General features: G+C 36.9%; 1 protein-coding gene and 1 long non-coding RNA gene across 4 annotated transcripts in view; one reads left to right on the top strand and one right to left on the bottom strand.

Annotated features, from left to right (window-relative positions):
- LOC109102658 (nuclear factor of activated T-cells, cytoplasmic 3-like) overlaps positions 1-25,776 on the top strand; it is an 82,313-nt gene that overhangs the window by 37,524 nt on the left and 19,013 nt on the right. For all 3 annotated transcript variants that reach the window (XM_042760290.1, XM_042760291.1, XM_042760292.1), the window contains 5 exons: positions 14,551-14,750; positions 15,975-16,147; positions 16,276-16,416; positions 23,372-23,427; positions 25,526-25,652. In XM_042760290.1, coding sequence (XP_042616224.1) covers positions 14,551-14,750; positions 15,975-16,147; positions 16,276-16,416; positions 23,372-23,427; positions 25,526-25,652 — 697 coding nt within the window. The remainder of the gene's footprint in view (positions 1-14,550; positions 14,751-15,974; positions 16,148-16,275; positions 16,417-23,371; positions 23,428-25,525; positions 25,653-25,776) is intronic.
- Positions 16,009-19,698, bottom strand: LOC122145639. Its single transcript, XR_006160451.1, has 4 exons — positions 19,222-19,698; positions 17,508-17,589; positions 16,300-16,400; positions 16,009-16,145 (listed from the first exon to the last, which is right to left on the bottom strand). It is a non-coding gene; the product is annotated as an uncharacterized LOC122145639 (long non-coding RNA).

The following is a 25,776-nucleotide window of genomic DNA, read 5'->3' as shown; positions in this document are numbered from 1 at the left end:
GGAATGCATTTAATTTAATGAAAAATAGAAACATTATTTCTAGCCATCTTCCATTATAAATGCAGTCAATTTTTTTTTTTTTTTTTTTTTTTTTTTTTACAAACTGAGAAATGAGTCTAAATCATTATCAATGGTAAATCTGTAGATTTTAATCTAGAATATTCATTCAGTTAATCCTTCCACAAATATATTAGCTTTATTGTTTTGTGCAACATGGCTTAGTATCAGATAATAATATCATCATTGTAAAAAAAACAAGATGGCTGACCTTGGTGACCCTCAGTCCTCGCAGTGGGTGATTTTCAGTGCTGATCAGAGATATTTGTGTACTATGTTAAAGTTTTGCTCTCAATGTGCTTGTCTGGGGAGCAACCCTGTTGTCTGTATACCCTCATGAGTGTATGGCTGAGTGTGTACAGCTTTTGTTGTACTGTAGCCTGAGGCTGTATCTGATGTGGACAGAAGAGTGTAGAGTAGGACACAGCACAGTGAGAATGGAAGGGGTGAGAGAGGTACAGATCACGGTAAATGTTGTACTCACTGTATACGTTTGTTTATAACTTGATGTGTATGTGTGAGAGTCGTAGCAGTCCTTTCATACTGTACATGCGGTGTTTGTGTGTGTGTGTGTGTGTGTGTGTGTGTGTGTGTGTGTGTGTGTGAGAGAGAGAGAGAGAGAGAGAGAGAAAGTATGTGTATTGACCTTATTTAAACAACTGGCTGTCCAACCTCCTGGGTCTCTCTATGTGTAGACCTCTATTTACCCCCCTCACACACACACTCTCACTCTCAATCACTCTCACTCCCTTCCTCACAAACACAAAGACACACACAGGAATATGTTGTGTAAACACTGCATCGGTGAACAGACCTCTCGGTGTGTCCAGTAAGCACAGAGAGCATGTCAGCACAAGTCCACGTTTCTGAGCCAGAGGTCACTGTGTTTGTGTGTGTGTGTTTGACTGTTTTCATGTGACCTTGAGTGTCCTCCCCACCCCCTCAGCCTCGGGTTTACCCACACACACATACACACACACACAGACACAATCATAGTCATGCATGCACACACAAGCACCGGCTGGCCCTCACCATAGCAACCACAGGCCAACACAGGGAAACAACTTGCCAGCAGTGAGTTAGAAGGAGAGAGAAATAAAGAGATGGAGAAAGAAGAAGGAGTGGAGAAAGTGACTGAAGAGAATAGGGGAAGGGATGTGAAACTTAATGGGAAATGCAAGGTTTAGAGGGTGTGTAAAGGGAGTTAAAGCATGATGAAACATGCAGCCTCAAGTACGACAGCACAAAACATGCCACTTCACACCAAAACATATACTACACGTGCTTTTTGTGTACACTAGGCTGTGTCTTGCTGTTTTTAAACCACCTGATTCTGTTTCTTTCAGCTGCACTGCAGTGAGAAACAGTCAGAATGAGGCATCTTTAGTCTTTAAAATGAAAGGCAACCCAGGGAGGCTATTTTTGCCCCTGCTAGCTTTATTCCAGCTATGGGACATGTGACTGTCCTTAATGTCAGCAGTTTAATATAACCAGTGTCAGGGAAGGGAGGTTAAAGGAGTGCATGGATAGTCGTCTTGTGAAATTTCACACAAATACACACTGTGGATTTCTTCAGGCCTGCAGATGTGATGAGAGGATGAATGAGAGGTTTCCTGTAGCTGCTTGTGTTTGGAGACATGCCACATCACCACCGCTTCTCATTCAAGAGTCTTGTTTTTTTAAGCTTGTTTTCTGTTGTCTCCAGTATTTTTTTTCCTCACAGCACGTGAACACTTCTCTTAGCTTTTAATAGAAAATAAACGGGAAGAGAACAGGGATGTAGTCACTTCACAAAGTGTTGTCATACAAAACACAAATTATTTCCCTTTCTTTGAAGAATGAATCACACTAAATCCACAAAACTCTTTATGACTAATTGCCATTTTTAAAGAGGCACGGGGAAAACCGTTTTAACACATGTACACTAGCTTTCAAAAGTTTGGTTTCAGTAATTTTTGAAAAGAATTAATACTTTTATTCAGCAAGGATGTATTAAATTGAATTAAATCAAAAGTCACAAATTTTTTACAAAATTTAAATAAATGCTTTTCTTTCTGTTCATTAAAGGGTCATGAACGATGAAATGGTTACCAAGAACCTTTTTTTTTTTTTTTTTTTTTTTTTTTTTTTTTTTTTTTTTCCTTGAGCAGCAAATCAGCATATTAGAATGATTTCTGAAGGAAAATGCAGCACTGATAACTGGAGTTATGGCGGCTGAAAATTATATCATAGAAATAAATGATTTTTTAAAAATATTTTTAAATACTTTAAGTTGTAATACTATTTCACTGTTTTTACTGCATTTTTCACTGCATTTCTGAATCAGTGTTAATTTTGTTTTGGTAGTTTGTAGATCGTTTTGGTCATAATCTTTTGACGAAAATGCCATTTAGTTTTAGTCATATTTTAGTCATCTGAATTGCTTTATTTTAGTTTTAATCAACTAAATATCATAAGATTTTAGTCGACAAAATCTACAGTAGATTTAATCTACTAAAATCTAATGGGTTTAGTTATAGTGTAATGCATGTTTTAAGCATTATTATTATTATAAGAAGAATTCTTATTATAACTTATTATATATTCCTGAATAAAACCTCTATTAACCTGTTAACATGAATGATTTCAAGGTTTGAACATGGAATACAGACACAGATTTAACTGCTGTGACACATAACATGTCTTATATCTTAAAATTAAACAAAACCACTTGTCATAAAGAAACAAAAGCATGGTCTTTTCTAGGGGTGGGCGATATGACCAAAATATAATTTCACGGTATGAGAAATTTTATTTCACGATAACGATATGTACCTCAATATAGCTATTTTTATTTTATTTTTGTTATTAAAATTAAGAAAAAGAAGCAGATTAAGCGCAACAGAACTAATAAATATGAAATAAACTTTTGATTTATTCTGCTACAGTAGGCTAGGTTTATTTAACATGTAGTAAGAACTATTACAGAAATTGAATAAAGTGTATAAATAAAACACTGCATAGTCTTCAATGTATCAATCAAACATTATTAACATTAATAATGACAGACAGCAGCAGGTAAATAAGACTGCTGTCACTTTAAGACTGACTGCACGGATCCAATATATAGAAACTCATCCGGTTTTCACCCAACTGTTTTACATTTCTTTAACATGTGTTTACGTAAATACTCCACACGATGGGTGTTATGACATAACTGTGTGTGTATTTAACCATTCAAGCCCAATAAAACACGAAATAGATCTGTTTTCAAGATTGCATGCTGTTGAGAGGGGCTTTCTGAGTGAGTGAGTGAGTGAGTGAGTGAGTGTGTGTGTGTGTTGTCAGCACGAGCACCACATGGAGTTCTTTTTCACTGCTTATTGCATTTACATTTAACATTTAATCATTTAGCAGACGCTTTTATCCAAAGAGACTTACAAATGAGAACAATAGTAGCAATAAGACCAATGAGAGAACAACAACAGTATACAAGTGCCATGACCATTTTCAGTTAGTCTAGCACAGAACCCGTAGCAAGGTTTTTTTTTTTTTTTTTTTTTTTCCAAGAATAGGATAGACAAGAAAAGGTAAGTGCTAGTATTAGTTGGTCAAGTGCTAGCGAAAAAGATGAAAAAGTGAAAGTCGTGACATTTGTCAAGTATGGTAACCCATACTCGAAATTGGTGCTCTGCATTTAACCCATCCAAGTGCACACACACAGCAGTGAGAAGTGAACACACCGTGAACACACACCCGGAGCAGTGGGCAGCTATATATCCAGCGCCCGGGGAGCAACTGGGGGTTCAGTGCCTTGCTCAAGGGCACTTCAGCCATGGGTATTGAGGGTGGAAGAGAGCGCTGTTCATTCACTCTCCCACCTACAACTCCTGCCAGCACCGAGACTCGAACCTGTGACCTTCTGGTTACAAGTCCAATTCTCTAACCATTAGGCCACAGCTGCCCCTGCTCATCTAAAGATGAGTCTTTAGATGTTTTTTGAAAATGAGTAAAGACTCAGCTGTTCGAATTGAGATTGGGAGGTCATTCCACCAGCTGGGCACAGTCCAGGAAAAGGTCTGTGAGAGTGATTTTGAACCTCTTTGGGATGGCACCACAAGGCATCGTTCCCTTGCAGAATGCAAGTTTCTGGAGGGCGCATAAGTTTGAACTAGTGAGTTAAGGTATACAGTATTGGTGCCATGCCAGTGGTCGTCTTGTAGGCAAGCATCAGTACCTTGAATTTGATGCGAGCGGCTACTGGTAGCCAGTGTAACCTGATGAGGAGAGGAGTAACATGAGCTTTTTTTGGCTCATTGAAGACAACCCTCGCTCGTGCATTCTGGATCAGTTGTAGAGGCTTTATAGTACATGCAGGAAGGCCCGCCAGGAGAGCATTACAATAGTCCAGTCTGGAGAGAACAAGAGCTTGGACAAGAAGTTGGGTGGCTTGCTCTGACAGGAAGGGTCTAATCTTCCTAATGTTGTATAAGGCAAATCTGCAGGACCAGATCGTTGTACCAATATGGTCTGTGAAGCTTAACTGATGATCGATCACAACTCCTAGGTTTCTGGCTGTCCTGGAAGGAGTTTTTGTTGACAAACCCAGCTGTATAGAGTAGTTGTGATGAAACGATGGGTTAGCTGTAACCACCAGCAGTTCTGTCTTAGTAAGGTTGAGCTGAAGGTGATGGTCATTCATCCAGCTAGAAATGTCACTCAGACAGGCTGCGATCCGAGCAGCTACTTTCGAATCATCTGGTTGGAATTAGAAGTAGAGTTGAGTGTCATCAGCATAACAGTTATAGGAAAAGTCGCTCGAAGGAGGTGAGTGGGGATAGGATCAAGTGGACAAGTAGTAGGATGATTGGAAAGGATAAGTTTGGAAACGTCCATCTCTGAGAGTGGAGAGAAGGAGGAGAGAGAGTGTGTATTAGTCGTTATGAAGTTATCATCAGTCTGCTGATGGTTCTTGTCTTATTTGTGAAGAAAACTGCAAAGTCGTCGGCTGTAAGAGTCGATGAAGGAGTAGGTGGAGGCGGACATAGAAGAGAAGAGAAAGTTTTAAAAAGTGTGCGAGAGTCAGAACAGTTGTTAATTTTGTTGTGGTAGTATGATGTTTTAGCAGTGAAGACATTTGCAGAGAAGGAAGAGAGGAAAGACTGATACACACTGAGGTCGGTAGAGTTTCTTGATTTATGCCATTTCCTCTCTGCAGCCCTGAGTTTAGAGCGATGTTAACGGAGAACATCGGACAGCCAGGGGGCAGATGGGGTGGTGCGTGCTGGTCTGGATGACAGTGGGCAAAAGTTTTCCAAGCAAGAGGTTGGAGTAGAGCAAAGAATGTCAGTAGCACTGTTCGTGTCCAGAGCTGAAAACTGAGAGAGTAAAGGAAGTGAGGATGAAACCATAGAGGATAGGCGAGATGGAGAGCGAGAGCGTAGGTTCCATGGAAAGGTGGCCTACGGTGGAGTGTGTGCCCCTTCAGGAGTAAGTGTGAGGTAAGCAGTTATGAGGAAGTGGTCTGAAGTGTGCAGTGGAGCAACTAAAGTGTTGTCCATGGAGCAACAACGCGTGTAGATAAGGTCCAGTTGGTTGCCTGAATTGTGAGTTGCTGTTGTAGATGCTTGCTTGAGATCAAATGAGGCGAGCAGAATGTTGAAGTCAGCAGCCTGGGGTTTATCTAGGTGGATGTTGAAGTCACCAAGCAGTACCAGAGGAGTACCATCCTCAGGAATTTTTGATAGTAACACATCCAACTCCTCCAAGAAGTTTCCCAGTTGACCTGGGGGACGATAAACGACCACAAAGTGGATTTTAACAGGGTGGGTTATAGTAATTGCATGTGATTCAAATTAACTGTTACCTGTAAGAGATGGTTGAAGATCAAATTTCCATTCTTTTGAGATAAGGAGACCAGTACCTCCACCCCTCCCAGTCGTACGAGGGGTGTGGGAACAAGTGAAATTAGTGGAGAGGGCTGTGGGAGTGGCAGTGTCTTCAGGTTTGATCCAAGTCTCAGTTAGGACCATGAGCTTGAGACCGGAATAAGTAGCAATAGAAGAAATGAAATCTGCTTTGTTCACAGCAGACTGGCAGTTCCAGAGACCAACTGGAATAGAGAGTAAAGTAGCAGAGGTCAGAGGGACAGGCTGTAGATTATTGGGATAGGCCTGCCTCCGACGTACAGTGCGTGCTCTCCGAGTGTTCGTAGTAAATGTTGAGATCTGAAAGCACATAGTGAGTACAATTGATCAAATTAAGTATTTGAGAACAAGCTATACAAAAAGTAAAGAAAGGGGAGAAAATCAGTACTCAAGTGCCTTGTCGGTGTCCTTGCTCGGTGGAGTCGCACAGGTAGAGTCAATGGTCTTTACACTCGTCGGTCTTCACACGAGAATGCTTCACACAAGGGCTGCCGCGGTGAAACTAACCACTTTTATATTTGCCTCAGTATTTGTTATTGAAGTCAGCTGGCCACACCTTACTATTTAGCAGACCGAAACTGGGGAATCCCGCGATAGGCAAACGCCACTTCAGCACGTATTTACCACGGTAAAAAACACAGTAAATGAAACAAAGTTTCCTAGCAACAACGACCATGCTTTAGTCTAATGAGAAAAACAAGGCAAAACACTTACAAACTGCTGTCCTTTTCTGTTGCTCGACTGTTTATTGCACTTAATAACTCTACCAAGTGCATCCCACTCTTTATTTTCTCATTCATGCATGTTTCCTTATCACTCAAAAGGTGTATAGCGTTTTAGTAGTAATGTGTTACGCTGATTATTTGCATACCACAGAATACACGATATAGCAAAATCTCTAACGATAGACACTTTATTTCGCGATAATGATATATACCAGCATACCGCCCAGCACTAGTCTTTTCAATGAAATACCAATGGTTATACACAGTAATAATCATTCTTTAAAACAACTTGCTTACAATATTCTTCATTCTTTCAAGCAGACATATTTATTTATATAAATTAAAATGTATATACATTATTAAAATGTATTTATATAAATTGAAAACAAGTGTTTATTTCGTTATAGTCTCATTTTCATTGGTCAAAAAATGATGAAAATTATGATTAAATTTATTTGTCAATGAAATTGACACTTTTTAATCAAATAAATGCAGCCTGACTGAGTAGAAGAGACTTTAGAAAAAAAAAATTTTTTTTAAATCGTACTTACATGAAAATTGTGTTTTATATCCACCTGATTTTTCCCGTAAGAGTGGGTAAGTAAGTAAATTTAATGGGTCTGGCTTCCAGTGTCATTCACTTCCAGCTATTTTTAGCTATACAAAACAACTTGTTTTGCTGCTTGATATTGCAAACTGCTGTGTCTTACCATTGTTTTAATGTATTATCTTAATTATGTACACAGTGGTTTGTAGTGCAAACAGTTTCACTGTTTACTGCACTTTGTTATTCTTCTCGTTATTTCCCTACAGTGGCTAATGCTTTGAAAAAAGGTGGATAAACATACTGTATTTAAACACACTATAGGCAGGGGTGTAAATTTCGTCTACCAGTTGTGGGGGACAATAAAATAAAATTTCTCAAGAGCAATTTTTGGAGGGGACACAAATAATACAGCTAAAATTGTACTTGAAAGGATATGTTTACACAGAGGAAATCCTTACTACTATTAGTGTAACACATGCCAAATAGACAGCACTCGTGTCCATTGTAGACATTACTATCTGTCACAGTGTTGCCAAGTCCACAGTTTTCCCGTGGAATTGCCATGAGTTGTTTTTCTTGTCCGTGGGTTGAAGCGACCCCAATAACGTGTATTTTAGCCCCTGGAATGCAATTTTTACAAGGGCCCCCCTTAGTTTGGGCTAGTTTTGAGTAGCTATTGCGAGGGTTTTGTGTTGAAAACCTGGGAATCCTTTCCGTCAAGCAGGTAACGTTATTATTACTAACATACCGGACTCATCAAAAAATACATTGGCATCGTCTGTATTAAAGTGAAAATAATCACTTCATCTGATGTTTAAGTGAAAAAAATAGCATTGACAGCCTTACTTACTGGAGTTTCACAACTATTGACTTTGTTCTCTCTCACCGGACTCGTGTGTTTGTAGGTGATGTAAAAGAGAAAAGCAGGCAATTGGACCAAAGCACTGTGAGGCAAGGGAGGGGAGACTCAATGTTTCTAAACTTTAAATACATTCTTGCCTCTTTTGTGTTTTGCTACAATTATTTAAAGTATAAAACATTGTTATTTACAATACACAGCATGGTTTTTAATCATATTATTAGGGGAGACCACCCTCACAACCCCCAGCACCCCCCCCCCCCCCCCCCAAGATTTCCACCTATGACTACAGGCAAATAGAAAATAAGATCAGCTGTCATTCTTTCACTTTAATGGTTGGAATAGGGGTGGTTGGCAAAATCTTTTGAATGGCAATTAGAGAGAGAGAGAGAGAGAAAGAGTGCAGGGGTTGTGCTGAAGTCAGCGACAGGCTGAGCCACAGGCCTTCAGAAACTCCTCGAGGATGTGGCGCCTTGTTGCTGCTCAAAATGTCTTGAAACTGAAGCCGTGGCAGCGCTCTGAAACTTTGCTGAGGCTGCAGCATGTTCATGGAATTTCCAAAAGTCATAAATGTTCATGGCCTGATGTATCATCTTGTAAAGTGATTTTACATTATAGTGCATCATACTGACCGTTAAGGTGATGATACACAGGGCAACTTTTCTGAGCAATGTTGCTTAGGCAATTTCCCATTGAGTATGGGCATCAAATTTTTATCTGGATACTTTAGATCAGCCGTGGACCCTGTGTCTCACCTGGTTCTTAGTTGACTGCAACATTGCCAAGCAAAATTGCTCAGAAGTTGCCTCGTGTATCATCACCTTTAGGGGGTTTGCATACTTTATTCTACAACATTCTAGATTGAATTGAATGTATTTGGTGATCTTAAAGTGAACATGAAATCAGAGTTAACACTGTTTACTTTAATAATACATGTTCCTGGTCCTATTGTGCATGATTCATCAGTGCACTTTATTCTAAACAGAAATGTTTATCTTCGTAATCTTTCATCAAAATGTATTTATTAGCTCCATTATGCTATGGAATGTCTACTCTTCAGGATCCAGTCACTTACCAATAGAGTATTGAATATTAATAATAAATAAAACTAGAGAGCAGCCATTCAAAAGTCTGGGGTCAGTAAGATTTTTTTCTTACATTTTTTTTTTATTCAGCAAGGATGCATTAAATTAATGAAAAGTGACAAAAATATAATAATGTAAGCAGCACAACTGTTTTCAACCTTGGTAATAATCTTGATAATAAAGACTTCGGTAACACTTTAGAAAAGGGAACACTTATTCACTATTAACTACGACTTTTCTCTCAATAAATTCCTAATTTTCTTCTTATTAATAGTTAGTAAGGTAGTTGTTAAGTTTAAGTATTGGGTAGGATTAGAGATGTAGAATAAGGTCTTGTAGAAGAAGGCATTAATATGTGCTTAATTAGTACTAATAAATGGCTAATATTTTAGTAATATGCACGCTAATAAGCAACTAGTTAAGAAACCCTAAAATAAAGTGTTACCAAGACTTCTTTCTAAAACATGTTACCGACCCCAAGCTTTTAATGGTAGTGTAATTTAAGCTAGTTTTTATGTGAATCTAGCAGCCCATTTCACACACACAGTAGTGTTTTGTTTTTCCTTGCGCGCGCACACACACACACACACACACACACACACACACACAATGAGAATTAAGTGTCCAGTAGGTTTAGTAACTGTTACCAGGGGTGGTGGACTCTCACCACTGAAATACATCTTACATGTACACGGTGTTGGCAGGGTCATGGTTCATTTCAGTTGAGCCCTTCACCTTTTTCAGGTCTTGAAGCATAAACATAACCTCTGCTTCTGAATCCCCCACTGTCTCAATGCCCTGAGCCAGAGCAAGACCACAAAATGTAGAATGTATATTCAGTCCTGACCCTTCTGCCTGAAGGTCTCTGTCTGCAGAGGACAGTTCACCTCACAGTTCTCAGCATTCACAGAAACAAGCGCGCTTGATGGAAAAGCATTAAAGTGCCCCGTTATGGATTTTTGAAAATAACCTTTCATGCAGTGTGTAACACAGCTCTAAGTGAATGAAAACATCCTGCAAAGTTTTAAATCTAAAAGTGCACCGTGTATAAAGTTATTGTCTTTCAAAAGAAAGAGTCGATTCCGAGTCATGAAAACAAGTCGTTTTTAAAATGAGTCTTTAGCTGTTTCAAAGTGACGTCAAACTGAAACATTAGCATATTTATGCCCGCCCACTTGTTGTGCGCGCACACCCGCGAAAAGACGACCAAAAAGTGTATAATTTTTTTTTTTTTTTTTTTAAGAAAATGACAGATTGTTTCATTATAGAAGTTGCGACTGATAAATTATTTGTGACTGAAGAAAGGGAGACATGAACATCTTGGATAACATGGGGGTGGGTAAATTATCAGGATATTTTTATTCTGAAAGTGGAGAAATTCTCTTAAAAACTTGCCGTCATGTACTCTGAAGCCTACTGTAGCATGCAAAATACTTATATAGTTGTGTGTATTGTGTTTGATCCGTGCAGCTTGTAGGTCTCTGTCTAACAGCAATATCTGTTCACTCGCAATTGTCTAGAAATGTATGGATGAAAAGTGTGAATGTTTGTCATTGTTATTACTTGTAGTTCTGATAAAGAATAGCGCAATACATTAGTGTACAAACTAGGGCTGCACGATATTGGGAAAAAATGACATTGCGATATTTTATTTTTCTGCGATATATATTGCGATATGAAATCTAATCTAATTTTTTCTTACAAACAAAAATGGGGTGAGCACACTATGATTTAAACATCAGAGCATTATTTAAATTAGAGTATTAATTATTAAGTACTTATTTGTTTGTAACTTTAGGATATGGTTTGAATTGTTAACATATTAACTAACATGAACTTACCACGAGCAATACTTTTGTTACTATATTTATTAATCTTTGTTTATCTTAGTTTATAAAAACACAGCTGATCATTGTTTGGTAATGTTACTTCACAGTGCATTAATGTTAACAAATACTGTACAACTTTTGATTTCAACAATGAAGGCTATAGCCTAAATGTTGAAATTAACAATGTTGTAGAAGTGCAGTTTATTAATAGTAAATGTTAAATAATGTAGTTAAATAGTTTAATAAATAGAACATTATTGTAAAGTGTTACAGATATACTTTTTATAGACCAATTCAGACGTCTCGTGAGTTCAGTGTTGGACAGGTCAGTTGTTTAAACCATTCATTAAATTGAATCGGTTCAAATGAATCATTAGTTCGCGAATCAGACGTGTACGGCACGCGTTGTGTAATTATCTCGGCAGTTTAGGATATCGCACAAGATTTGACAACACATAGTTTTTTTGGATAGTTTTTTTTTTTTTTTTTTGTTCGACACCATCGTGTCAGTTGATTTTGATTAATATGCGCGAGGGAGAGAGAGCAACACAGCGCTCGTTTTAATACAATAAAGTTAAGCTCACCCCTCCCGCCTGCGCCCTCGCTCTCTCTCTCCCCCCCCCCCCTCCCCCGCTCGCTCTCTGCTCGTTCTTATATGCGCCCTGTTAAACTGACAGGACTTAAAAACACATGCAAATGATAAACTTTCATTCTATGATGGTTAAGCTGTGCAATTATTCCGCGAATCACATTCGTCAAGGGCCGGGGAGCAGCTGTCCCGTACGGTTAATGAATAACGGATCAGCTACGGCAGCCTACATCGCACATCCTGCGATGTGACTATCGTGGATTCGTACATCGCGATATCGATGCTTAAACGACACATCGTGCAGCCCTAGTACAAACTGTAGTGCTTTATCAATATGATTCTGCATTGAGCTAACACATATAACATGGCTGTTTGAGTGTTTACCACTGAGCTGTGGGCTAAGTAATGGTGATGGGCGTTCTGTTATTGACTTGCGCTGCATGCGGTAGACCAGTGGTTCTCAACTCCAGGCCTCGGGACCCGCTGCTCTGCACATTTTGAATGTTTCTGAATCTAACACACTCAGTTCAGTTCATGGATCTCTCTCCTAATGAGCTGATGATATGAATCATAAACAATAAATAAATGAAACAAACAAAATGTGCAGAGCAGTGGGTCCTGAGGACTGGAGTTGAGAACCACTGCGGTAGACCAATCACCGCAGTTTAGCGTCACGCAAAGGAGGAGTTTGGAAAAATGAATCGTTAAACGAATTGTTTGGGAGTCATTGAGCAAAAAGGGAAAAAATAAATCCATATTTTAAGACAATGAAAGTGTTTTTTGACCTTGCATGCATGTCAACCTGTTGTTGGGGACTCCCAAAACCAAAATTTCATTACCCATAATAGGGGCACTTTAAAGAAAAGGAAGAGGCAAAGCTTTTGAAGAGTGACCCATAATGCTCCATTTAACTTTTTTTTTTTTTTTTTTTTTTTTTTTTTTTTTTTTTTTTTTTTTTTTAGAAATGCCATTTGTTTTCTAAAGCTATATAATTTACTTTAGAAAAACAGTAGCCTTTGTAACACATTACAGTAAGGTTCAATTGATTAACATTGGTAAATGCATCATGAACTAAAAATAAACAACTAATTTTTTACAGAATTATAAAATGAAGGCAATTTTTTTATTAACATAATAAAATAAACTACTGTTAATTCATGTTAGTTCATAGTACTTTAGTTAATATTTAATAAAAGGTTGTACATACATATAACTTATTGTAAAATGTTACCATAAATATTTTGAAACTAAGCATTCCCTTTTGGTTTAATAATTTTCCCAGGTATGTATGTCTCCAAGTGTAATAAAACCATGCTGTCCGGGGAACTACATGAAGCAAATCCCACCACCATCCAAGTCTTCCGTTGTTCCCTGATTCCCTTTTTTTTTTTTCCCCTTTCCACAAATATGTGGCTCTACTCTCAAGACTTGTCAGTTTATATGTGAAGCATGTTTTTCTCATTATTGTGTTGCTATGGTTGGCTTGGTCCTTCTGTTACCTGTGATTGGGTCATCTCTCTCTTTGTCTCTCTTTCTCTTTTTCTCCCTTCCTTTTTTGCTCTCATTCCCAGTTTCTTTCTCTTTTGCTGCATTGGGTCAGTGTTTGCCAAGCATAACATTTCAACAGTAGAGAGATTGTTAGGAGCCTGTGTGCTCAACCTAAGTAACACCCTCCCAGCGAAATAGCTCCTCTCCATTTGTGAACTCCCCATCTGTCTGGGAAGCTTATTGGCAGGTCAAACGTGTGTACATACTACTGGATGGGGCATTGCATTGGCACACTGGACACCCTGTGTCTGACTGAGGTTTGCATCGGACACCCTGATGTGCAGCACCAGGAAGGAAACCGTTTCTGTAAAAGCTTTTTGTTCTGCAAAAGACTTGTTTCAATGGGTTTTAGACTTCCCTATTTCCATTTTCAAAAGACGAAAGTCCTGTTTATACTATTTTAGCAGCAGAAGTAGAATATCTTTCATGATTTTGTTTTTCTTTTCTCACCTTTCTACCCTCTCATTTATTTTTTCCTTCAATTCGGTTTCTGTTTTTTTTTCTTTCTCTTTACTTTTGGCTCAAAAACGTGTCTTTATTGTTCTGTCTGGATTTTAATTACTAGCTAGAGTGTGTTTTCGTCTTGGAAAAAGTGGGCTAATGTCTGATATAAATGATGTGCATGGATGAGGTTTTGGGAAGTAATTGCACATATGCAGGGTTCTTCGAATGGAAATGCATTGGCAGAAATAATTGTGTTGCAAATTGATAATATTGCCATTTGACATGGTGGATGTCCACTGCTTCCAGATCAATATAGCCTGTCAAAAATATCTGAGTTTAGGAGTAGAGTGCTGTAGGGATGACATCATTTTGTAGACCAGCCCGGAAGTTACCATTACCCTGGTTCCCTTTAAAAAAAAATCACATAGGATTTTTCCACTGTCTTTTGGATTATTGCGGAAATTAATCTGTGACCAACAACAATTTCTGAAAATCCATGAGAAGGGCATTACTGATGAATTTTGTGTTCTGTAGAATACTTAAGCATGTGTTAACCATAGACCTTAATTCAGACATTTAGCCGAAAACCCATTCCAAAAAAAAAAATAAAAATAAAATAAACACTTAACTTTGGGACGATTGACCAAAAGTGCAAACAAGCTAACTTATTTTTGGGTTTTTAGGCTTGAAGCACACTTTTGGCCTTTTTTTTCTGTGTAATGTTCAGAAGAAATGCATATATATATATATATATATATATATATATATAGTTCCAGAGCAATCATCTTACCTTTAAAATTTATTGTGTCATGCTTCATATCATTGTTTTGTAGTTTTCATAGTAGTTCATGTGTCAGAATGTCTAGGACCATTCAAAAATCTCTGCTCATCCTACAACAGTTAACTTTTTTATTTTCATGGAAATAAAAATGAGCATATCTCATCTCTTCACTTTTAACAGCTCGTTGGCTACAATGAGAAGCCAGTGAACCTGCAGATGTTCATCGGGACAGCAGATGACCGTTATTTGAGGCCGCACGCATTCTATCAGGTTCACCGCATAACAGGAAAAACTGTCGCTACCGCAAGCCAGGAAATTATCATCGCCAGCACAAAGGTTCTCGAGATTCCTCTCCTTCCTGAAAACAATATGTCTGCCAGGTACCTGCCAACAGCTCTTCATTTCAACATCAATCTAGATTCTCACTCTCACACACAGAAACATAAATGCACACTTGTTTCTCTATCATGGTGAGGACTTTCCATCTGACTATTGTTTTTTTTTTATGTTTTATATCCCCCAACCTGCCTATTTTTACTTCTTCATTATTTAGTACAGAATGAAGTTATTGTCCTTGTAATGACTGTCAGCTGCTCATCACAGTGTAGACTGTTTAAGGTTAAGAAACTTGGTCTCCACAATTCAGTGAAATACACACAAATGATATTTACTCTGGCCTACTGCTAAACCTAAGCCTAACAGAAAACTTTTGACATTACTGGATTTGGATTAAATATAAGTCTTTTAGATCATGAGAAACTCTTCACGTTTCATCACAAGTTGATTTCCTATGTTAGTAAAAACATTTTCAAAAATGTGTCATTCACAAGTAGAATGAAACCTTCTCACACACATCAGCACTCTTTTATCACATATACGCTACTGTCCAGAAGTTTGAGATCCGTAGGATTTTCAAGCCTACATTTATATCTATTTTAATATATTTTAAGTAATTTATAAGTAATTTATTAAAGTAATAAGTAATAAGTCATTTATTCCTGTGATGGCAAAACTGAATTTTCAGCATCATTACTCCAGTCTTCACTGTTGCATGATCCTTCAAAAAAAAGTTTTAATATTCTGATTTAGTGTTCAGGAAACATTTATTATTATTATCAATGTTGAAAACTGTTATGCTGCTTCATATTTTTGCGAAAACAGTGATAGATGCTTTTTTAGTATTCATTTGACATAAAAAAATTTAAATAAATGTAATTAAGTATTGTTATCAATTTAATGCATCCTTGCTGAATAAAGGAATTTAAAAAATCTTGCTGACTACAAACTTATGAACAGTTTGTAAATTGCATCTATTTACAGTACAAAATACATTTACAAAAGTATGTGATTTATAACAATTTCAGATTGAAAACAGTAAGATCTGCCATTTTTAATAAGCACAGCTTAAACTTTGATTTCTGTGCCAGCTTTTAATGTACATTTCAATTGAAAATATACTGCTTGTTATCGGACATTTATTAACTCTGTGAAAAGAGTATAAATCCAGAAAGTGACTTAGAAATCATTTAAACCATTTTGCTGGACAGAGAGGATGATGGAACTGTTATGGATAATAACAGTGTTTCTCCTGCTGTGTTTGTCAGTATTGATTGTGCTGGGATCCTGAAGTTGAGGAACTCTGACATTGAGCTGAGGAAAGGAGAAACTGATATTGGACGGAAAAACACTCGGGTCCGTGTGGTGTTCCGGGTTCACATCCCACAACCCAATGGAAAAGTGGTCTCACTGCAGGCTGCTTCAATTCCAGTGGAGTGCTGTAGGTTTTATACACACACACAGAAGAAAAATATATTTGAGAGAGTGAATTTTTATATATATATATATATATATAAAATTACATGTCTAATGTGAATTACTGTCTTATCTGTATTTGTGGTTAAATAGCCCAGCGCTCAGCACAGGAGTTACCTCAGGTCGAGAAAGCCAGTATTAGCAGTTGCCCGGTGAGTGGAGGAGAGGAAATGGTCATCACTGGTTCCAACATCTTCCCAGAGTCAAAGGTCATTTTTCTGGAGAAAGGTCCTGGTAAGAATCAGTGGGGTTCAAGTGCTATTTGAGCTTCTTTTCTTCATGTATTGGCTCTCATCATTTTTATTTAATCATTTTTATTAAGTATTTTTTTCATTTTTCATGTAAACATTCATGTAAAAAGAAAATTATTAAATTCCATTATATTAACTTATATTTAAGAATCAAGTTATAACTAATTGTTATTCCAGGCAAACAATTTAAATTTATATAGCCAGTTTCATATCTCTTGAGCCTTTTCTTTGCAGATATTTTTCTCAATTTATACATAATTTAAAGGCAAATCAATATTTCATATCCATTTGTTTATTTATTTAGTTAAGTAGCTATGCACTAAGCTGGATAATGTACAGTCAACAGGTCATTATATCAAAATTAACCTCTTTTAGGATGATATTAGATCCCTCCACTTAGTATCGTTACTTGCGTTTGGCTAGTACTAATTCCTTTTAGCAGGTTGCTGCAAGCTCTGCAAGCACAGCTGAGTATGCACTACAAATGTCTTCATCATTCACTGTGAGCAAATATTGCCTCGTCATCTGTCTTACCCTCAAGGATCACAATTATAACTGCACTAATCTGTCTTAGTGAAGCTAAACCAGCCTTATTCTTAAAAACGGCAAGATCAGGTGGTTTTTAGTTCAAATCTGTCTGGCTTTGGTAAAACTGGAGCGATGGGTAAAATGTGAGGGAGTCTCGATTTCTCACTTCTCATTTGAGAGTGGAATTTGATTGTTTCTTGTCAAACCAGAGTGATTTATCTTCACTTTATCAGCATATTGACCTCCCACGATTTCCCTTCTCCTCTGGGGACACTGTGCGTTTGTGCGTGTCCATATGTGTGAGTGCAGTTCAGCATTAACACACATGCACACCTACACACACAAACACCACTGCACTCAAGCAAGTGCTCACTCCATAAATGCATATACACACACACACAAATGCACTCTGCACACACCTACATCCACACTGCGCTCACTCCATAAACACGTGCCCATATGTTCTCCCTGTCTGTCCATGCACACACAGAGGCTAGATTTATGGTTGGCTGTATTGTGGGGTGTCACTGTTGTTCTAGAGCTCACCTGTAGACCTTAGCATCTGCTGTAAGAATGACTCAGAGGTCAGCAGGGTTGCTCTGGCTGCAGGCACACTGCTGATCACTCGCTGGATCCAAGACACAAAACAGTTCATAGCTTACTGTGTGTGCAAGACATACTTTGTGTTTCCTTATCTAAAAAATATTGATTTCACTGAAGCCTGTGTATATAATGGATTTTTAACATATTTTTGCACTATGATATGTCGTCTTAAATAAAGCACATTATAATGCATTTTTTATAAAGGATTTTTTGTTCAACCAAAGTTGTATATTAAAATGCTTACCTATATATTGTTGAACCTTTAAAGAGTGTGATTTGTTATATATTGTTATATTCAGGGGTGCACAAAAGTTTTTCTGCCTGGTTCTCATATGAGAACCTGGAGATTTGGTTTGGTCCTCACACGGCAAATGGTGTGACCCATCAAATATAACTATAAAAAATTAATTAATAACTGATAATATTATTGCACTTTGTTATTATTTTTTAAATAAAATAATAAACTAAATAATAAAGTGTGATAATACTATTTTATTTTAAATAAAAGGGAGTATTAAATACAAAAACAAATATTTTATAGTAAACTTAAGAATAAAATGCTAATATTTTTATTATTTTTTTATTATTATTATTTTAATTTGAACCATAATTGTTATTTTGAATTTGAATTATTAGAATTTTTCATTTCAAACTTAAAATCAGCAAGATTTTATTTTGGCGGTTACCGGCAAGTAAGCATATGCGCTTCCGGGTTTAGTGCTGCCGACTGTAGAGCATCAGTGAATGAAATGTCACAGTTTTGCATTGTGCTTTGAAAACGTTAACCTAGATTTATGCTTTCAGTTTGAATAGAAATCTTATACAGTACAGTTTGTTGATCTAAAATGGTAATTGTGCATTAACAGCTGTCAGCCATGATGGTATGCAAACGCGCGTTCTGAACTAATTTACACAGCGCATTTCTAATTTTGGTCGTGCATGCGGACCTGCGGACCATTTATGTGCACCCCTGGTTATATTACCATCTGTACTTGATTCATTTAACAATTTAATATTTTTGTAAGGCCACAGTCAACTACTAATCAACTACTTAATTTAATTAATCAATCTGCTTTTCATGTAATTAAAATATTTTTTTTATTAATTTGATTAATTGATAAAAATTTAATGATTAAAATAAAAAGTTCTAATTCACTATAACAGACGTACCCGAACATTTTAGTACAAATCCCCAAAATTCACATAATTGAGTGCCTTGCTGCATTATATCCAATTATATTACATTAAAAAACAAAAAAGTCAGTTAAATATTTGTCAATATGACTTGATTATATTTCTACAAATGGCAAGAAATCTAAAATGTGTTTTTGTCTAGTGTAGTTTATTTATTATTATTCTTAACTGTAACACGTACAACATATATTAGAAAGTGTCATACTAAATACCTTTAATACATTAAATACACAGGCTTAAATTAATGTTTTCCCACAAATTGTTCTCTGAAACCATGTAGCTGTTTTTGAAAACAAGTGAAACACAATGTGAACAACCCCAAGAAATGCATTTGGTGCCAGATGAACCTGAAACCAGCATAATTATTCAGAGCTTCATTGAGATTAATTGACTAGATTAAAGCAACCCACAGAGTAGTCCATTTTAAATGTGTTTAGTTTTGAATGTTGCTAGTTACATCTACCTGGCAGATGACCGAAGCTCATTTGTTTCAGGTTGCTCTTTCTCTCCCGTTCGACACACACGGCTGCCATGTGGCTGTCAGTCTGAAGCCTCAGCTTTCAGTCACTCTGCTTTCAAGAGGCTTTATTAGACTGACTTTTTGGAGTTAGTCTGTGTCATGATCCCCAACAGCGCTCTGTTTGTATCGACTTTTGTGATCCTTTGAGTCTCACTGTGAGCTGAAATAGACCTTTTACACTAAGAACACAGCCCTCAGAGACTGTTTGTCATCTCCAGCAGACGATCCCTCTTTTTAACTTCCTTTTTTATTTATTTTTTCTCTCTCTCATTCACTCTCTTACTCTTCATAACATCAGGCATGGTAGAAATTCAGTTTTTCCTTGTCTCTTTCTCGTATCACTTGTGTGCTCTCGTTTAAATTCTTCGATAAGCAACTCTTCTCACTCTTTCCCTCTCGTTCTTTTTCTATCTTGCTCATTTTTTCCATTGCTCGTTTGTAAGTAATGAAGTACAAGTTAGGACCAGCCTCAGATGAAGGCAATGAATGAAAGGCATTCTGGGAATACGAGTCTTGGCCTGCCTTATGTGTGTGCCTGTGTGTTTCTAGTTTGAGACAATGACACACTGACTCACTCAACTGGAGTTTACACATGAACACACAGGGCTGTTCTAACCCAACAAACTGACTCAGAGAAACACCATTTGGAACTTACCTCTCCTCTAATTGGCTCCCTGTAAAGTGGCAACCCCTCAAGGCATCCGGTATGGTGATAACCCATGTTTTTGTTGCATTGTATAAAAATGGAAAGTCCTGAGATGCTAGAACAAGTAGGGTGGAAATTATATTTGGCCTTGAGCAGCTCTGGAGGAAAGTTAATTTCTTTTCAAGCAGGAGCTCATCAGAGAACGTGTTCTGCAGATGTGTTTGATTGAAATCGAATATGTTTTTAATGGTACTTGCGGTAATGTGACACTGGTCTTGTACTTTATACTGACCTACTGTAGCAGCCTCACATAAACTGTTGGTTACTGATGACAAATACTGATGCCCTATTTGCAGTAAGCCATTAAATATGTTTTCAGAAAGTGAAAATGTGCAGTGACAGGGTTACTGAGAAAAAAAAAATTACTTTGTTTTTGAATTGACAACATGCCACATGAAATGACAACATGCCACATTAAGATGCAGTATTATAATATTTTGAGACTATTTCAAAAACTGACATTGCTCCAATAGTAACAAGTTGAGTTTATTCAGAGTTTTTTTTTTTTTTAATTAAAATATAAGTAAGATCGTTGACTACAGTCTGGAACACCTCAAGTTATATCCACAATTCACTCCAAACTATAGACAAAAGGCAAGTCATTTTGTGGACTGGAACAGAGCCGTCCATCTTAGAGGTCTCAGTCTCTAGGGGCCACTTTAGCGGTAAGGGACAAACCAGGACGTGTGAGAGGAAGGGGAGGGGACTGATAATTGTAGGTCTAATTTGGACAGATCACATATCTAATTGAGTGATTTTTGTATCTACATTAATTAGATGAATTGTGTCTAAATGAGTAGCCCATATGGTGGTCCTGAGACTTTGTAACTCATTTTTGATTTGTTGAATGGATAGATATATAGTTAAGCACACAGATGGTTCAGGTTTTTAATCACCTGGACAACCATAGAACTAGATAGCAAAGTTTGAACTGCCCCCATGTTCAGAAACTTGACAGAATAGTTTGCTGTGAAATCTTTGATCATTTCTGTAATGTAAACGCAACAGTACCTTTTATATTGTAAGTAATATTTCAAGATGATTACTTATTGGACTGAAGTATCTTAGGTTTACTTGATTTTCCATGCACATTTTTTAAATAAATTATGTTAATATACTTTTGCTTAAAAATTTGTTAAGATACAAGTATCAAATCATAGACATGAGACTTTTGTGGAATGTTTATTTGTACATCTCTCAATCATCGCGTTGTATTACATTGTTTTTCCCTTACAAAAACAAACTCCATAGCTTTGTTCATAAAACTAAGCTTTTAAATTTCAAGACAAAAATATGCTGTGCTTATACTGATATAAAGATCTCATTGACTTACATGGTTTACTAGTTATCAGAACTTTTATTTACTTTTTGATCATATAAATATAAGCAACTGCAGCAAATCGAATATTTCTGCTGACTTTGGTCCTCTGGATAAAATGTTTTTTTTTTTTTCTTCAATTATGAGCTCCATTTTCTCTTATTTCATATGCCATAAGCCTATGTATCAAATATGATACTTGACAAAACACATGCATCTTTGTGTTTTTTTAAAATATATTTATATGTAACTTTGCCTAAGTTTCAATTCCACTGTTATTTCATAAGTCAGGCTTTACAGGGTTAAAACCCTTTTCCACTTAGTCTACAAAAGATTAATTCATTTGTTTTGGTTACAATGAGAATATAAATGGCAGATATAAAATATTAAGTACAGTTAAGTGTTAACTACGAAAAAATCAGACACAGGAAAGCTGACAAAATAAAGGGTTTTGTGTTTATAATTAATGATTCAGGAAATTGTAAATGAAGAGTTACATTAACCATCTGTTTCAATTGATGCTCGTTTACGCTTGCCAGCAGGATATTTAATTCCACATAATGACACATAAAAGCTTTGTAGGATTTTGCCAGAAGTTTATTTTTCTTGAGTTTGTTTATCATAGTAGTAATAACAGAACAGCAGTGTTCCTGGGCTGAAGAATTAGGACAGCGTGCATGCTTGTCACCGGGCTTTGTCAGTCTGGTTCCTGTTTGAACCTGCCCTCATGTGGGGCCCTCTTCGGTGTCCAGTGAATGTCAACATGTGCTGCTGCTGAACTACTACTGCTGAAGTTACAGGCAACCAAGGTCATTCTCATATTAGCAAAATGCCTTTTGACACAGAAGGGAGTTGAGACACTATACAGTAACCTGGTGTAAACAGCAGTCTCTGGAGTGTAATGCACCAGATGATTACCAAACAGCTCGCAGCGGTGTTTTTACTTTGATAACAGTCATTAAACACTGCCCTCTACATTACCCTTTTTTTTTTTTATAATATATACGCATATGTACCCACTCATGATCATTACACATGCAAAATTACTCATTTTAGACATTCTTGGGATTATACTGCTGTTTGACTCATGTTAGACACATGTCAAGCACTAACTTCAAAACTGGTAATGTGTTTAAGAGTGCAAATTAGACCTGTGTCAGGCTGTTTGTGCAGTTTATGTAATTTATTATCCATGAAGTGACAATTTTTCCTTCCAGGATCAGTCTTAACCAGTTGGCTCTGATCCCTTGGCTTCCATTTTCTGTCTGCGCAGTTGATTAGCTTCATGGCAAAGGAAAAACCTGAGATGACAGCATGTTTCCCAGAGATCCTGCACCTCTCCACGGTCAGCACGTGGAGGCATTGTGCCATGAAGAAAGTTATTCCATGCATCTTGCCATGATTCAACAATAAATAATGTTCTTCCGCACATTTCTCTAAAACCCTTAACGGCTTTACAAATGACATCATTACCTGTTTAGAGCCCAATCAACTTCTATTTTCCTGTCAGCAAGGGCAAACCGAGTGAGACTGATCTGATTTTCATTAAAAAGTCTCTCAAGTAGCCCGCTGTTAAGAAGTCCTTCTGCTCATACAGCTCCAACATTTCTAGCGCTCTTTCTTAGGAGAATTTAAGGTCATTAATTTTTCCTGGTCAGGTCAGTGTTGTATGCAGTTTCTGCATTGAGCTGACATTTTGATCTATTCGGGCACTTGAGCCTTGTTCACTATGTGGAAAAAGGCTTATCGTTTGCAAGCAAACTCAATTTATCAATTTATTATTCTCAAGGCAAGGCACAATTTATCAAGTTTCACTCTGGATTCGGTGCAGGAGCACCTGTAGAAACATGCAGCTGTAGAGCTCCCCTCTGAACCTGATGAAACTTGGCTGATTGGCTATTTGTAACCTTAATCTCTAAAGCTTCTGTGGAGGGCTGGAAGACATGATGATGATGATGATGATGATGGTGCTGAGGGGCAAATATTGGCACAAAGAGTTCAGTTCTGGTCATTGTTTATGTTAGCTGTCCTAATATGTTGTTGCCACGTGTGTTGTTTTCTTTCTTCAGATGGACGACCGCAGTGGGAGGTGGAGGCAAAGATCATCAGAGAGAAGAGTCAAGGAGTGAGTGAATATTTTCCTTTTTACATGTTTAAGAAAATATTTGCCAACAAAAGCACAGACAATACACAAGACATAAATATGTCTAACAAACAGTCTTTCTTTTCTTTCTTGAACTAAAAGTTTTGAGCAGATTTTAGCACATTGTAGTATGTTTTGACTATATTTGAACCAGGGCTTGAAAACGAAAAAAAAAAAATTTAGTTGCTTCACTCCAAGCATAATTGATATTTTAACATTTCTGTTCCTGCGTTCCTCTAATATTATTACCGTTCCGAAACCGGTTCGTGTGGAAGAAATACCGGTTAATAATGTTATTTTTTTTAAAAAACAATTGTCTTTGCCTATAATTTGCCTAATAATAATAATAATAATAATAAAGTAGAGCGTTTATTTTACTCAAAAAGAAAAGTAAAAAAAGAGAGATCTGGTAACAGCCAATAACCCGCTGAGCTTAGTCACAGCCAATACAGCATCATCTTTTCTAGACTTTGGCCAAATGTAGGCTACTAAAAAAAAAAAAAAAAAATCTATCAACACTTTAAAGATATTTAAAAATGTTTGCTGCATTGTTAAAAAAAAACACTTGTACTAGATTGTGTTTTGAGAGAGAAAAAAAAAAAAACATAAATTGTGGCTCACGTCGCATTTTATTAGCCCTATTACTTTCCGAAATAATGAAGGCTAAAATGCCTGTATGCTAAAACAAACTGTTTACAAACATTATAAAAACAGTTATTAGTTTCTCTCGAAACAAATCCTCTAAAGTTTAGGCTATAAATACGTCAATCCAAAAACAAATTAATTTAAGATGAAGCTGATGCCTACTTCTCTCATTCTGCACGAATCCAAATGTTTCCATGTTTCTGACGTATCTGGATGCTAAAATATTATTTATTATATAGTGTTTGTACTTTCATCGACATAAAACATCATCCTTCACATCGGCTATATCAGCACAGTGAAGCGTGGTCAAGCTGAAGGCAACAAATTTTGTACAACGGAGCAGTGTAACTTTTTATTTGTTTCTTTAACTAAATTTTATTTTGATAATGTACAGGCTTCAATATAGCAAAATTATGTTGTGGTGGCGCGTAAGGCGCGATGGTCATACCAATGCTGGTTGGTTATACAGAAGCAAAACATTATTCAAAGCTGTCAAGCTTTTGCAAAATAATTAAAACTGCAAAGTTTTTGCAAAATAAAGAAAACTATTTTCTGATGTTTCGGTTTGCTTTCCGAAAACTTTGGAACGTGTCACAATGAACCGTAATTTAGCACATTTTTTCTTTCGTTTCGTTAATCTGTCAATATGATTTAAGTGAAATATAGTTTATATGCCTATATTCCTTTTATGTAAGCCTATAGTTTTTCTGTTTTCGCCATTCACAGAAGCGTTGCAGGTGCGTGTGATCTCTTGAATTCATCTTACACTATCCTCAGATAAAGTCAAGTCGTCACCTTTATTTATATAGTGCTTTATACAAAACAGATTGTGTCAAAACAACTGAACAACATTAATTAGGAAAACAGTGTGTCAATAATGCAAAATGACAAAGGCAGTTCATCATTGAATTTAGTGATGTCATCATTCAGCTCAGTTCAGTTTAAATAGTATCTGTGCAATCATTTGAAATCAAGTCAACAATATCGCTGTAAATAAAGTATCCCCAACTAAGTAAGCCTAACTAATAAACTCTAAGGGTGGTGCATTGCCATTGCGGCTTACCTATGATGAGTTCACAGCTGAGCAGACATTTCACTCGTTGGCTTCAGCGTCACATTTGCATAAGGCGTACTACTAGAATTTATGATTGGTTGACAGCAATTGTCAAATATTAAATGGAACGATAAAATAACGTTAATAACCGGTTAATGGCCATTTCAAATTTCCAGTTCTGTTTGGAACTATAAAATTTGATTTAGTTTCTGTTTCTGGTCCTGTTCCTGTCAAAATTTTGTTCGTTTCGTTTTCGTTCCTTGAACCGGTTCATAGCCCTGATTTGAACTTTGTATTCTTCAGAGACTACTTTGATAGGTTTGTCTCAGACATCAATGATGTGTTGTTTAGTAAAGTTATGTCTCTTGTCTCCATCTGTAGTCTAGCATCGTGGTGGAGGTTCCTCCTTATCACAGTAAGACGGTCACTTCAGCAGTGCAGGTGCAGTTCTATGTGTGCAATGGCAAACGGAAAAGGAGCCAGTCACAGCGCTTCACCTATCTACCAGGTACATATTTGACATCACATTATAATTCATTTCATATCAAGGCACTTACTTCCCGGAATTGGAGCTCAGAAAAAAATTAACTACTTGTTGCTCTTCATTAAGCAGCGTCATGTGCTTTTATAAC

Source organism: Cyprinus carpio, chromosome A7 (assembly GCF_018340385.1).
Source record: "Cyprinus carpio isolate SPL01 chromosome A7, ASM1834038v1, whole genome shotgun sequence".
In the NCBI taxonomy this organism is placed as follows: domain Eukaryota; kingdom Metazoa; phylum Chordata; class Actinopteri; order Cypriniformes; family Cyprinidae; genus Cyprinus; species Cyprinus carpio.
The sequence above is the reverse complement of the archived record's forward strand: the minus strand, read 5'-3'. Positions and strand labels throughout refer to the sequence as shown.